The 14,431-nt window shown below is 43.8% G+C and overlaps 2 protein-coding genes across 2 annotated transcripts in view; one reads left to right on the forward strand and one right to left on the reverse strand.

The window, feature by feature from the left end:
- LOC138968422 (uncharacterized) overlaps positions 1-10,221 on the reverse strand; it is a 22,772-nt gene extending 12,551 nt beyond the window's left edge. The window contains exons 1-2 of the mRNA XM_070341002.1: positions 10,068-10,221; positions 6,028-7,312 (exon numbers count right to left, since the gene is read on the reverse strand). Coding sequence (XP_070197103.1) covers positions 6,028-7,304 — 1,277 coding nt within the window. The 5' untranslated portion in view covers positions 7,305-7,312; positions 10,068-10,221. The remainder of the gene's footprint in view (positions 1-6,027; positions 7,313-10,067) is intronic.
- Positions 10,184-13,877, forward strand: LOC138969670 (uncharacterized). Its single transcript, XM_070342529.1, has 2 exons — positions 10,184-10,191; positions 13,178-13,877. Exons 1-2 carry the CDS (start codon positions 10,184-10,186, stop codon positions 13,875-13,877), a joined length of 708 nt encoding a protein of 235 aa, XP_070198630.1.
- The last annotated feature ends 554 nt before the right edge of the window (positions 13,878-14,431 follow it).

The raw sequence follows: 14,431 nt of genomic DNA on the forward strand, positions 1-14,431 counted from the left end.
AGTTTTCAACAACAACAAATTCTTTTTTTACACTTGTAGATATATAACAGGCATGGGAATTGAAAATTGTAAAAAAGGCTGAACATTTTTAACTGAAGACGCGAAGCGTCAAGTCAACGGCGCGAAGCGCCTAGCCTTACTAGGGGGGGTCCGGGGGCATGCCCCCCCGGAAATGTTTTTTCTCCAAAGAACCCAGATGGTGCAATCTGGTGTCATCTGAGCTCCAAGTTTGCCATTAAATTCTGTTTTTAGAATCAGAGTTTTTAGTACCAATTTTTGATTTTTTGAAGAAAAAAAATATATACATGTATTATATGGTTGAAATTTGTTAAAAAAATTTATCTGTTGAGACAAACAGGAAAATGTAACTTGTAACACAATCTGGTTTACTTTCAAACATAAAAGTTACAAAGGCTCACCAATAAGAATTGCCTACTTAAGTTACTTTCCCATGATCTCTTACAATGAGTTTTTTTTTTAAAAAACTATAAAAAAAAGAAGAAGAAAATAAGGCTCAACGCATAGATTTTTCTTCGATTTGTGGGTTAGCGGTTTGGGTACCAGCCCAGCTCCAACCCTTGCTTAAATTTGGTAAATATAGTTTGAAGATTACGAATACGATCAGCACAGTGACATTCGAATGGAGAAAAACTGAAACAGATGCGCAAAGTTCAGATCTAGAGCGGTGTTCTTCGCTTGACTTGAGCCAAAATCTGTTCTTCTTCTGCCTTATAAAATCGAAGGAAAATCAAACAATTTAGGAGCACTGTGCCTTACTTGAGCAGAAAAAACCCACCTGGCAAACGTTGATTGTCGTTCAGAGAAGAGCACGTTTCAATGTGCTTCTTCCTGTGGAGATGGTCAGTAAGTTGAGTAACAGCTAGGCCTAGTAGGTGTTGCAGACGATGCACCATGCTGAACCACGGACATCAATTTTTCTAAATCGGGTGCCGACGCGCTGTTTGTCTCTATTCACTTCCACAACAGCCGACACCCACTCCCATTTCCATTTGTTCGCGCATCCAGTGTCATCGAATCTTTGACCACCTTTTACAACACACGCGATCAACATTTTCACTGGTACACTGCGTTCAATGCTGTCGCGTGCCCGCGAATCCTATAGCGTGCCCGCGAATCAACAGCGAGCTGTTTCACTCAAAGTTCAAGTAACTGAGGCGGGCAGTAGCAGTGCGTACAAAGTTTTCGCGGGCTTTTGCGCAAAGGCAAACGTAACCGGTGCTTTTTTTGTGTGCCTCCCCCCTTTATTTTTTCGGCGGACACTTTTGCTTTTCCGGCGGAACAAACAAAAATGTCGGCAGAAATCCGCCGTTCGGCGGACAATTCCCGTGCCTGATATAAATGTCACTGTCATAAATAAGCAAAATGGGTTTATCCCATCCTACCCCACATTAACAATTTTAAACATCACAGCAATTTTTATCCTCAAATTAACTGAAAAGACGAGGATAAACCCATACGAATCTTGCTGTAACTGTTAGTACTGCTGATGGGGTCTATGTCGACCAAAAGAGTGGGATTCCCTGTAAGTGGAGTTCCTGGGATTCCCTGTGCAGGGAATCCCACAGGGTGGAGTTTTTCAATAAAACTTGCAAACCATACTCGAATTTCTAAGAAATATCAAAAAACGTCAAATTCTACCGATGTTGCTATAAGCATCACTCGACTTTCAGCGATAACAGCGAAACGCTACAGGAACTACACCCTGTGGTATTCCCTGTATACAGGGAATCCACCTACAGGAACTCCACCTACAGGGAATCCCACTCTTTTGGTGGACATAGACCCCATCAGTGTTAGTACTACAGTGGAACCCCCTTTTAAGACCTCCACAATGCTGACAAAACCAGGTCTTAGATAGGAGGGAGTCTTAAAATGGGGCTACATTTACAGAGGATATATGAACAGAAAATTTGAGTAAATCAATCAATCAATCAATCAATGAGTCTTATATCGCGCATATTCCGTGGGTACAGTTCTAGGCGCTCTGCAGTGATGCCGTGTGAGATGAAATTTTATACGGCCAGTAGATTGCAGCCATTTCGGCGCATATTTACCTTTCACGGCCTATTATTCCAAGTCACACGGGTATAGGTAGACAATTATTAACTGTGCCTACGCAATTTTGCCAGGAAAGACCCTTTTGTCAATCGTGGGATCTTTAACGTGCATACCCAATGTAGTGTACACGGGGGGAGGTTCGGACACCGAAGAGAGTCTGCACACAAAGTTGACTCTGTGAAATAAATTTCCGCCGAACGTGGGATCGAACTCACGCTGACAGCGGCCAACCGAATACAAATCCAGCGCGCTACCGACTGAGCTATATCCCTGCAGGGTCTTTAACGGGGGGGGGGGGGGGGGGGGGGGTGTCTTAAATTGGGACGTCTAAACAGGTGGGTTGCACTGTAATCAGAACCTGATGATTTGCAAGACTTTGCGCAACGCAATCAAGGTCAAAAAGGTGCCAAAAACTGCTGGCCAAAGAAACAAATTAATCCCTCCAAGCTTAAAGTCGTCACTCTAAGGCTAGAATTACAGTAATACATATAGTTGCAATTGTATGCTTCGCGGGGCTAGAAGGTTAATCCCACAAATCGCTGTTGCACCTGTACCTACTTGTGAGCTTCTGATATATATATATGCACTGACTTTTCATAAGCAGTAATTAATACAAATCTGCTGGCATAAGGTTATGGGATTGTATTTGAATAATGCCAGGAGATGCAGTTTTTCTCAACAGACATGCTCAATTAAATAATTAAAGTTATCATTTGTGATACAGTAGAACCCCCCTTTTATGAACCCCCCCCCCCCCCCCCCCCCCCCCCTCCGATTCAAGATTCCCTCCCTTTCAAGATGACCTGCTTTCTCTATTTATCTGTTCGTCGATCTTCTTCTTCTTCAGCGTTCCAGAATTTTCTGGTTACGTGTGAGCTCGTTTGCCCATGTGGGTTCCCCACACTATACTCTGAGAGCATAGTCAGCTTCACTCCGCTTTCGTTCAGTAGGCATGTTGGGTATTTTCGTGTTTCCATAATCCACCGAACTTTGACATGGATTACAGGATCTTTTCCGTGCGCACTTGGTCTTGTGCTTGCGTGTACACACGAAGGGGGTTAAGTCACTAGCAGGTCTGCACATAAGCTGACCTGGGAGATCGGAAAAATCTCCACTCTTAACCCACCAGGCGGCAGCGACCGGGATTCGAACTCACAACCTCCCGATTAGGAGGCTGACGTCTTACTACCACGCCACTGCGCCCGTCAGTTCATCGATCACCCTCGTAAGTTTGCCTCACTTTAAGACCCCCTCACTTTTAAGACCTGATTTTCTCACATTTGTGTAGACCGTCTTTCTTTATTTGGTGTTTAACGTCGTTTTCAACCACGAAGGTTATATCGCGACGGGGAAAGGGGGGAGATGGGATAGAGCCACTTGTCAATTGTTTCTTGTTCACAAAAGCACTAATCAAAAATTTGCTCCAGGGGCTTGCAACGTAGTACAATGTATTACCTTACTCGGAGAATGCAAGTTTCCAGTACAAAGGACTTAACATTTCTTACATACTGCTTGACTAAAATCTTCACAAAAGTTGACTATATTCTATACAAGAAACACTTAACAAGGGTAAAAAGAGAAACAGAATCCATTAGTCGCCTCTTACGACATATGCTGGGGAGCATCGGGTAAATTCTTCCCCCTAACCCGCAGGGGGTATTTGTGTAGGTCTTAAACAGGGTGTTCCACTGTGGTACAAAGTGGTTAGGCCTAAAAAAAAAAATAGGTGTGGTTACGGTAACCCGACCTACCCTATTTTTAGGGGCCGACCCTATAACTTTTTATTACATTTGTCCCAAAAAACACACAAGAAAACGAGTGCAAAAAACGCAATGAAAGCGAAAGCGCCAGAGTCGCACACTTATTTCCCTGTCAAGTAGGTTTAATTTGTACACATTAGAAAAAAAAGTTTAAAAAAAAAAAGTGATTGCCTACCTTCCTACCCTATTTTTTTTGGCTATGTTACCGTAACCACACCTATTTTTTTTTTTGGCCTAAGTTCCAATATACAGTTCATAAACCAGAAACTACAGCTCGCATGAATTTAAGTTACTGGCTGCCAGTCCAAATCTATAGTTCTTATAAGGACCTTTTAGTGCAAAGTTAAGACATGGTTCGAGCCAGGTGGGTTTAATGTGAGACTGTTGAGTTGTCGTGTGACTCTTTGTTACCGTACACAATGCAATCTTTGAAGCCTGACAGGGTTAACAATATAAATCCCAGAAGACCATGAATAAAGACTGAAATGCGCTTAAGGCCTAAAAAAAAAATAGGTGTGGTTACGGTAACCCGACTTACCCTATTTTTAGGGGCCGACCCTATAACTTTTGTATTACATTTGTCAAAAACCAAAAAACAAAAACAAAAAAAACAAAAACCAGTGCAGAAAACGCAATGAAAGCGAAAGCGCCCGAGTCGCACACTTATTTCCCTGTCAAGTAGGTTTAATTTGTACACATTAGAAAAAAAAGTAAAAAAAAAAAAAAGTGATTGCCTACCTTCCTACCCTATTTTTTTTGGCTATGTTACCGTAACCACACCTATTTTTTTTTTTGGCCTAAGTTCCAATATACAGTTCATAAACCAGAAACTACAGCTCGCATGAATTTAAGTTACTGGCTGCCAGTCCGAATCTATAGTTCTTATAAGGACCTTTTAGTGCAAAGTTAAGACATGGTTCGAGCCAGGTGGGTTTAATGTGAGACTGTTGAGTTGTCGTGTGACTCTTTGTTACCGTACACAATGCAATCTTTGAAGCCTGACAGGGTTAACAATATAAATCCCAGAAGACCATGAATAAAGACTGAAATGCGCTTAAGGCCTAAAAAAAAAAATAGGTGTGGTTACGGTAACCCGACCTACCCTATTTTTAGGGGCCGACCCTATAACTTTTTTATTACATTTGTTACATTTGTCAAAAACAAAAAAACAAAAACAAAAAAACCAAAAACCAGTGCAGAAAACGCAATGAAAGCAAAAGCGCTCGAGTCGCACACTTATTTCCCTGTCAAGTAGGTTTAATTTGTACACATTAGAAAAAAAAGTAAAAAAAAAAAAAGTGATTGCCTACCTTCCTACCCTATTTTTTTGGGCTATGTTACCGTAACCACACCTATTTTGGGGGGGGGGGGGGCCTAAGTTCCAATATACAGTTCATAAACCAGAAACTACAGCTCGCATGAATTTAAGTTACATGGCTGCCAGTCCGAATCTATAGTTCTTATAAGGACCTTTTAGTGCAAAGTTAAGACATGGTTCGAGCCAGGTGGGTTTAATGTGAGACTGTTGAGTTGTCGTGTGACCCTTTGTTACCGTACACAATGCAATCTTTGAAGCCCGACAGGGTTAACAATATAAATCCCAAAAGACCATGAATAAAGACTGAAATGCGCTTAATGCTTTATCAAGCATGTCCACAAATTATGGTGCCAAGTTGCAGAACTGGATTCCTCTCAGGTCTGTCTTGAGTATGGAATTGTCTTATCTAGTGAGTGCATGGTTCTCACTCATGGTCAACCTAACTTCAAAGGATTTGTGTTTGTAAATGCAAAACAACACCAAAAGAAAATAAACAAACCAAACATGGTAGAAATGACTTTTTGGGGGACAATTTAAGTTGCTGTTTGTGACCTCTATCTGAGATTATTTACTAACTGTGATATTTTCTATTTATGTGTTTACTTGTGTATACAGTGTAGTGTAGAGTGTGTGTGTGTGTGTGTGTGTGTGTGTGTGTGTGTGTGTGTGTGTGTGTGTGTGTGTGTGTGTGAAGGGAGACCCTTAATGTATCGCACCCTGAAACAACAGAATAAAGAAATCTCCCCCCCTCCCCACCTGTTAGTGTGCATGTGTGTGTGTAAGAGATCCTTTTTTAACTCTCTCTATATTCCCCTCCCCCCCCCCCCCCCCCCCCACCTCCACACACACGTTAAGTTTTCCTTCTCTTACCTGGACTCAACATTTCGGATGACCTCAGCGTGGAAATCAGTGGCGGTGAGGAAACTAACCGGCGTGTTGACCACAGCTCTCCGACCAGGAGCGACTTCTCCATGCATGGTGCTGCGGGTCAAAGGTCGCATACGACTGCGAGCCGAGGAGCGACCTGGCTTCTGGCTGACTCCGCCCCCATCCGACAAACTGGCGGCATCATTTTCCGCCCCTTCCTCATCCCAGTTCGGTGTATTTGCTCTTACGTCTGAAATATCGCTGCCGTCATCTTGATCCTCTTGCCGAGCGTTTTCTGTGAGGAAAACGCCTTTCTGCGTGTCTTCGAGTTTATTGGACTCTTCAGCAGGTATCTCATTGTCTTGATTTTGTTGCTGAGCATTTTCTATGAGGAAAACGCCTTTCTGCGTGTCTTCTAGTTTATCGAACTCTTCAGCAGGTATCTCATCTTGATTTTGTTCTAGGTCTTGTGGGTTTCTGGGAGTTTCAGCATCTCCTGCTTCAGCTGTGAAACCTGAGCCTGAATTGTGATCCACGGTTTTAGAATCGGTTCCTGGCTGTTCAGTGTTATCATTATCATCTGATTTGTTGCTGCTGTTCTCTGCAAGTGTTGACTCCTCGTTTTCTGAGTTCTCTTGATCAATGTCTATCACGTTTTCATTGTTTGCTTCGCTTGTTTCCTCGTACTGTGCACCATTGCTAGTATCATCTTCATTCTGTTCAGTGCTGCTTGGTTCCACCTCAGCCTGTTCATCGTCAGCTCCTATCTCTTCAGTCTTTTGTTCCGATTCCGTTTCAGTATTTTTCGCTTCAGAGTCCGCTGCAGCGCTCTCTTCTGCAGTTTCCATTGTTGTAACACTCTCTTGCTCCCCTTCTTGAGAGTCTGCAGAGCTCAGAGCGGCGAGATATCTGTCTGTCGCTTCTTCGGCCGCTAAACGAGTTGACCTATACGTGTCTTCCGAAAAATTATTCTCATTGTCTCTCTCCGTTCCTGGACTCTTCAAAGGAATTCTAGTATGTTCATCACCCTGAGTATCATCACCACTGGCAGGTTCGTTCAAATCATTTCCCGTGCAGACGTCGGCATCCGCTTTGTCTTCCACGGCTGTGTGGGAGCTAAGAGCTTGGGAAACTCCGCTGGGTGCTAATGATCTTGAGGTCAAGGATGATGCCTGACCTTCACGTGACCAACCGTCGGAGACCGTCTGGGTGAGTGAACGGTCTGTTGGGTGACCTTCGGTTCCTGTGTCCTGTTCGGCCAATGGGATTTGAATGTCCATGGTCTAACCTGGAAGAGAAATCAATAAGGAATTATTTGAGTAAGTGCCACAGGAAACGTCAACAACAAGAGCAAAATACAAACATTTCCCCATTCAAAACACTTACAGGGCGGGGATGTAGCTCAGTCGGTAGCATGCTGGATTTGTATCCAGTTGGTTGCTGTCAGCGTGAGTTCGTCCCCACATTCGGCGAGAGATTTATTTCTCAGTCAACTTTGTGTGCAGACTCTCCTCGGTGCCCGAACACCCCCGTGTGTACACGCAAGCACAAAACCAAGTGCGCACGAAAAAGATCCTGTAATCCATGTCAGAGTTCGGTGGGTTATAGAAAAACGAAAATACCCAGCATGCTTCCTCCGAAAACGGCGTATGGCTGCCTAAATGGCGGGGTAAAAACGGTCATACACGTAAAATTTCACTCGTGCAAAAAACACGAGTGTACGTGGGAGTTTCAGCCCACGAACGCAGAAGAAGAAGAAGAAGAAAACACTTACACATGTTGTTAACCCTCAATCAATGCTACACAAACCTAACAAGTGGGATGGGCTAGAAGGGGGACGAGGGTCTTATCACTTTAATATGTCTGACCTGGGAGATCTGAAAAAGTCTCCACCCTTAACCCACAAGACGTGGCTGGGATTCAAACACTCAAGTTCCGTATGGGAGGCTGGCGTCTTATCCACTAAGCCATTGCACCCGTCGTAACATTGGATGTTTTGCTTGACCCCACAGGCATTCTCTCATCAAATGTCCCACTCAATTCTTCTTCTTCTTCTTCTGCGTTCGTGGGCTGAAACTCCCACGTACACTCGTGTTTTTTGCACGAGTGAAATTTTACGTGTATGACCGTTTTTTTACCCCGCCATTTAGGCAGCCATACGCCGTTTTCGGAGGAAGCATGCTGGGTATTTTCGTTTTTCTATAACCCACCGAACTCTGACATGGATTACAGGATCTTTTTCGTGCGCACTTGGTCTTGTGCTTGCGTGTACACACGGGGGTGTTCGGACACCGAGGAGAGTCTGCACACAAAGTTGACTGAGAAATAAATCTCTCGCCGAACGTGGGGATGAACTCACGCTGAGAGCGGCCAACTGGATACAAATCCAGCACGCTACCGACTGAGCTACATCCCCGCCCCAAATGTCCCACTGTAGTTGGCCATTTTTCTTGGTGTGTTGGGGGGGGGGGGGGGGTGAAGGGTACGATTGGAAAGTCTGAGAAAGAATTCTTGTTTGCTGCTGGTGCCCTTGACACAAACACATTTGTTTATGTGTTCATGTTTCTGACAATAAAGTTGCATTCATATTTGTTTTGCTTTTTTGTGTGCGAATGGTGTACGGAGAGCACATATGACTTTACATATCCCTGATTTCCCGGCTTATGCTTGCGCATGTGGATTTTAAAGTTGGGAGTAAAAATATGCTTAATGGGAGTTGTTCAGAGGGAAAGTAGCAAAGAAGGAGTGGTTATATATCTCTGTACTTGACCAAGCCATGAGATCGTATTTTGATAAGATACATTTGAGCTGTGTACATAGAGAATACTACATGGCTTGCTGTGTCGTACCAGATTTACACAAGTTGTTTTTATAAATATTGAACTGCGAGTGAAAGCGAGCTGTTCACTATTTGAAAAAGCAACGAGTGTAAATCTGGTACGAAACAGCAAGCCATGTAGTATTCTGTTTATCCTACATACTGTACTTACGTGTATTTTACTGAAAATGTCCTGCAGTCGAGGAGGCTAAATTGAAGACGCTTGTTTTGGAACCTCGATCTCTTCTAAAGCTTTGTGCAAAGCAAAGAAACGTCACTCTGAAAGTGTGGCGTGATGTGTTAGTTCTAAAGATTCATCGAGGGTAATTAGCGAGCGCAATTTTTGTTTCTATAATGACGTTTGTCTCGGTGACTTTGGCATCATAAGCAGTGGAAAAACAGGTCCCTGCCAGACTTGCTTGACATGACCTCATTTACATGATATACACACTGTGATTTGAACAATTATTATCTCACGGGTGTCTCTCTCACGTATGTAGGATAACATACACTAGGAACTCAGCACTACTAAGGGTACATACCATAAATCTCCACTGTCTATTGGACTGGGATGTAAAATAGCCACAGGGGAACCTATTCTGGCGATTACCACTCAAAAATGACCCCCCTGCGAGGTTATTTTTTCTCAAAATTTCAACTTTCCATAACAACCACGTACTGCTATAAATTCTCTATAACTTTCAATTTTCCATGATAACGCCGACCACCTGCACGTCAATGACGACCACTTTTGGTCGGTCCCTTGGGTGGTCGGTATAGACAGGTTCGACTGTATAACTATAAGAAGTTCGACTGTATAACTATAAGAAGTTCGACTGTATAACTATAAGAAGTTCGACTGTATAACTATAAGAAGTTCGACTGAATAACTATAAGGACAAAGTTACTCAGGGTGCAATATCACACATGATCTAGCAGTCGACACAATCTAATCAACCTTAGCCAAGGAATGTAACAATATATATCGCAACGGCCGATTGATCCCCGGTACCCAAATCCACTCACGCAAATTTTACCGTCTGCGCCGCGGCTACCGTTTGTAAAGCTTCTGATAAATCACCATACACCCGTTTGCAGCACGCAAACTTTGCCAGCGCTACGGACCTTTTGTTCCTGCGTGCAAACTTCCCCCCTTCGCGACAGACTCGGGCCAGAAAGTTCAAACGTCAGGGGTGCGAGAACCAAACTTTGTAGCAAGCAATACCTGATATCAGACCAAGCTCGGGTACGGTCGCCACCCGTCAGTCAAAACTGCGACCTCAGGTCGAGGCTGGAGATTTGGTCTGGCCTCCATGTTTGTTGACGTCGTGTGTGTGCGACATGGGACAGTTTGTTGGCACTGTCTCCACTGTCAACAAAGTCGCGCCTCGCTTTGTTCCGTTTAAAGACTGGGCCCGTTTAGGGACGCGCTACTGAAGTCGTCCCCGGTGGCGCAGACGGTTCCGTCGTGCGGTGCAGTGCAGTTGTCACGCGGTTTTGGAGATCTTTGACGTGAAGTTTTTTGTTCGCTGTTTGCATCATGTAGAAGCAAAGATTCTAAATTCTGGGACACTTCGATCCACTCCAATCCGTCCATTTTAAATATTGCTTGTCTATCTATAGCAGAGTCTGGGTTACCACTTTTATGTTCATCTGTGTCGATCGAGACAGTAAAGAAGTGAGAGTATGATAGTCGTTAAGTGAGGCTTCACCGAGAGTTATGCCATTCATATGATTATGCACTGTCAGTCAAGACGTACAATTAATGATGTACGATACCGATACGTCATACACTGCCTATACTAGTGATCTTACGAGTAATGTTCTACAGTACAGCTGATATGTTAAAGTCATCGAGACAAACTTCGTTCTCGAGTCGAAATTCTGTTTCATTTCCCCGGGAGACGTGCAGAAGAAGTGACAGAAGTTTGACGTGACGCCATTTTTCTTTTTATGACGTCTTTTTGAACTTTGTTTGGCTTTTGACGTCAGAGCGGATTTCACTTTGAAAGAGAGGATAAAGAAAAGAAACGTCTTGGTGTTATTGTTGTTTTTGTAATCGATATCGTATGTATTTAATCATAGTGACACACGAATAATCACCAGAAATGTAATCAGTTCTTAGTCTATTTGCGGAAACGCGACTGTCTGCAGTGACTCCAGGCTATTCAGCCTGACATGCCTTGCCTTGCCTACAGCCTCATTGTGTCCCCATCCATAATATTACACTATGTCATGCATTAGAATGAGAGAGAGAGAGAGAGAGAGAGAGAGAGAGAGAGAGAGAGAGAGAGAGAGAGAGAGAGAGAGAGAGAGAGAGAGAGAGAGAGAGAGTACAAGGGAAGTAATCCCCCAAAGCTCAGTACAGCCTGGTACATGCATTTAAGGTGGATTACATCCCTTTACACGATCTGCACACATCACTCGGCGAAGCTTGTAAAAAAATAAAAAGAGGGAAAAAGAAAAAGGCGTAGCCTAACAAGTCCTATTTCTTTCCGCCGTCACTGATTTATCGTTTATTTTACTTTATGTTTTAAAGAGAAAATACATGCATTTTGTTAATAGTAACAGGCTCAAAAAAACAAAAAAACAAAAAAAGTAGAAAGAAATAATCCTTTGAATTTAGAAGTTACCTAGAGACTGTCGAGTACATTCTACAATCCCAAAACGAGCGCTCACAGTACGTTTATTAAGATGTGTGTATCAAATCTTCTGACGTCTAGACAAAAAGTAAATGTACACACAAAAACAACAAAATGAAACAACAGCAATCAAGCAATCAACATTGTTGTTTAACCGATTCCCTTGAGGCCTGTTAAGTTACCATAATAATTTCTTAAAGGCACAGTAAGCCTCCCGTAAACCACCACTGAGCTCCCCGAGCCTCTACATACAGTGCAAGCATACTTCCATTTGAACACTCACCGAACGGGAACGGCGGGGATATAGCTCAGTTGGTAGCGCGCTGGATTTGTATTCAGTTGGCCGCTGTCAGCGTGAGTTCGATCCCAGGTTCGGCGGAAATTTATTTCACAGAGTCAACTTTGTGTGCAGACTCTCTTCGGTGTCCGAACCTCCCCCCGTGTACACTACATTGGGTGTGCACGTTAAAGATCCCACGATTGACAAAAGGGTCTTTCCTGGCAAAATTGCTTAGGCACAGTTAATAATTGTCTACGTGTGACTTGGAATAATAGGCCGCGAAAGGTAAATATGCGCCGAAATGGCTGCAATCTACTGGCCGTATAAGATATGCGCGATATAAGACTCATTGATTGATTGATTGATTGAACATCCTGGCTGCTTTCTGTCGAGAGTGAGATATTTTCGAAGAATTTATTTTCGTTTACTATGCGAACGGAAAATCAGGCGCCTCGTTTTGGTGCTAGACCTAACTCTTAAAATCTAAATAATAAATTGACAGCTTGTTACACAAACATTCTTAAATCATAAAAGAATTCTTTTTTTCATCAAGACAAGATCAGTATAATTCGAAGTTTTTAAAGTTTGAAAAAAGAAAAGCCCGGAAACGTGTCACGCGAAACGTCTTTCTCGTGGCAGACGACGGTTGTGCCTAGTGCCAGTTCCTCTTAACCTTCAACCGCCACCACTCTAGTTCTCAGCCGTTTCTTGCATTTTAGATTCAGAGGTACACAATAACGTGCTATTGCAGATAAGCTTACAGCGAGTCGCATTGAAATCACAAACTGACGACTAAATTGTGACAAAAAAGAAACTGGATCACACGGGTTCACGATGGCTCATGGGTAAGATAAACCACGCAAAAATAAATTCTTTGAAAATTGCTCGCTCTTTACGGAGGGCACCTAGGATGTTCTCAAGCGGTGAGTGTTTAACGAAAGTGTGCTTGTACTGCGTGTAAAAGCCCGACAGTATCTGTGATGGTTTATGGGAGGCTTACTGTGCCCTTAACCTACATATAAGAATAAGAATAATAAGAATAAGAATACTTTATTATCTCATAGAGAAATTCAGGGGTGGTACATAACAATAATACAAACAAGACATTGATTTTACATAAAACATATAGCACTATATAACATGGACATCTTTAAAGTACTGCGGTTACATATTCTAATGTACCACAGCGTCGCCCGATGCAGAGCGCCACCTAGTTTTATATATAGCACTGATTCCCTTTCTCTCATCCAGCATGCAACAACAAAAGGGAACAGACGTATATATATAAGAAGAACGAGTTCGATTCTTGATTTGTTGTTTCTGTTATACTAATTTGTGTCAGTGTTATTACTGTGATTTACTTTGATCCGTTGCAGGAAAAAAAGTTACATAACCCTTACAATACTTCTACAGCCTCGGAGACACCATCCTCCAACAGGTCGAACAGAACCCGTACCTCGGCATACAGATCTCAGCCGACCTGAAGTGGGGCCCCCACATCACCAGTCTCTGCAAGAGGGCAGGATCTACCCTGGGCTTCTTACGCCGGAACCTCCGGAACTGCCCACGTGAGTGCCGTCGCCTTGCCTACATCACTCTTGTCAGGTCCACCCTTGAGTACGGGGCGGTGGTCTGGGACCCCTACTACAAACAAGACGTTGAGAGACTCGAACGCATCCAACGCCTAGCCGCTAGGTTCATCATGAAAGACTACGTGTCCAAGGACCCAGGCTGCGTCACCAAGATGCTAGAGTACCTCCAACTTCCTACACTCCAGGAACGCCGTCAGCAACTTCGCCTGACGATGCTGTTCAAAATCATCAATGGACTTGTACCTGCCTTACCCCCTGACTCCTTCCTCACCCCGGTGAGCGTATCTCGGCGCCGAGTCAAGCCTAAAGCCTACGAGGGGTATGAGAGCCAAAACATCCTCCAGAGACAGGCAACCAACAACAGCCGCTGTTTCAAAGCTCCTACCTCAAAGACTGATCAATACAGGAACTCGTTCTTTATAAAGACAGTGATCGAGTGGAACAACTTGAGCGAAGCCACCGTCACCTTGACCACGCCCAGCGCCTTCTCATCGGCGTTAGGGGGGCAGAAACCAGTGTGAGAGCCTCAGTAGTTTTTATCCAGTTTTTAACATTGTAACATAGCATTTTTTAACTGTGCTTGAAAAGCCTACATCCTAGGGCAAACGGACTAAAACCGCAAGTACAGCAGCAAGAAGACCAGCTGGAGTTGTACACTATATCCACCTTGTGTACAGTGAACTTTTAAGACTCTTTTAGATGCGCACACCCAAAAAAACGTCACGTTGATAGTCGTCGTCGGCTTCTGTGGCGCACCCGCCAACCACCAACCCAGGCGGGTTATCCAGATCCAGATCCAGACCCTCAAGACAAACTATGTCCGGAAGCATATATTTTTCATTGACTGTTCGTTCCTTTCTCTTATGATGATTGCGCCGCTATATGCGTGTGTGCGTGTAAAGAGAGAGAGAGAGAGAGAGAGAGAGAGATAGAGAGAGAGAGCGAGCGAGAGACAGAGAGCGAGAGAGAGAGCGAGAGAGAGAGAGAGAGAGAGAGCGAGCGAGAGAGAGAGAGCGAGAGAGAGAGAGAGAGCGAGAGAGAGAGAGAGAGAGAGAGAGAGAGAGAGAGAGAGCGA

This window comes from Littorina saxatilis, linkage group LG6 (assembly GCF_037325665.1).
Source record: "Littorina saxatilis isolate snail1 linkage group LG6, US_GU_Lsax_2.0, whole genome shotgun sequence".
In the NCBI taxonomy this organism is placed as follows: domain Eukaryota; kingdom Metazoa; phylum Mollusca; class Gastropoda; order Littorinimorpha; family Littorinidae; genus Littorina; species Littorina saxatilis.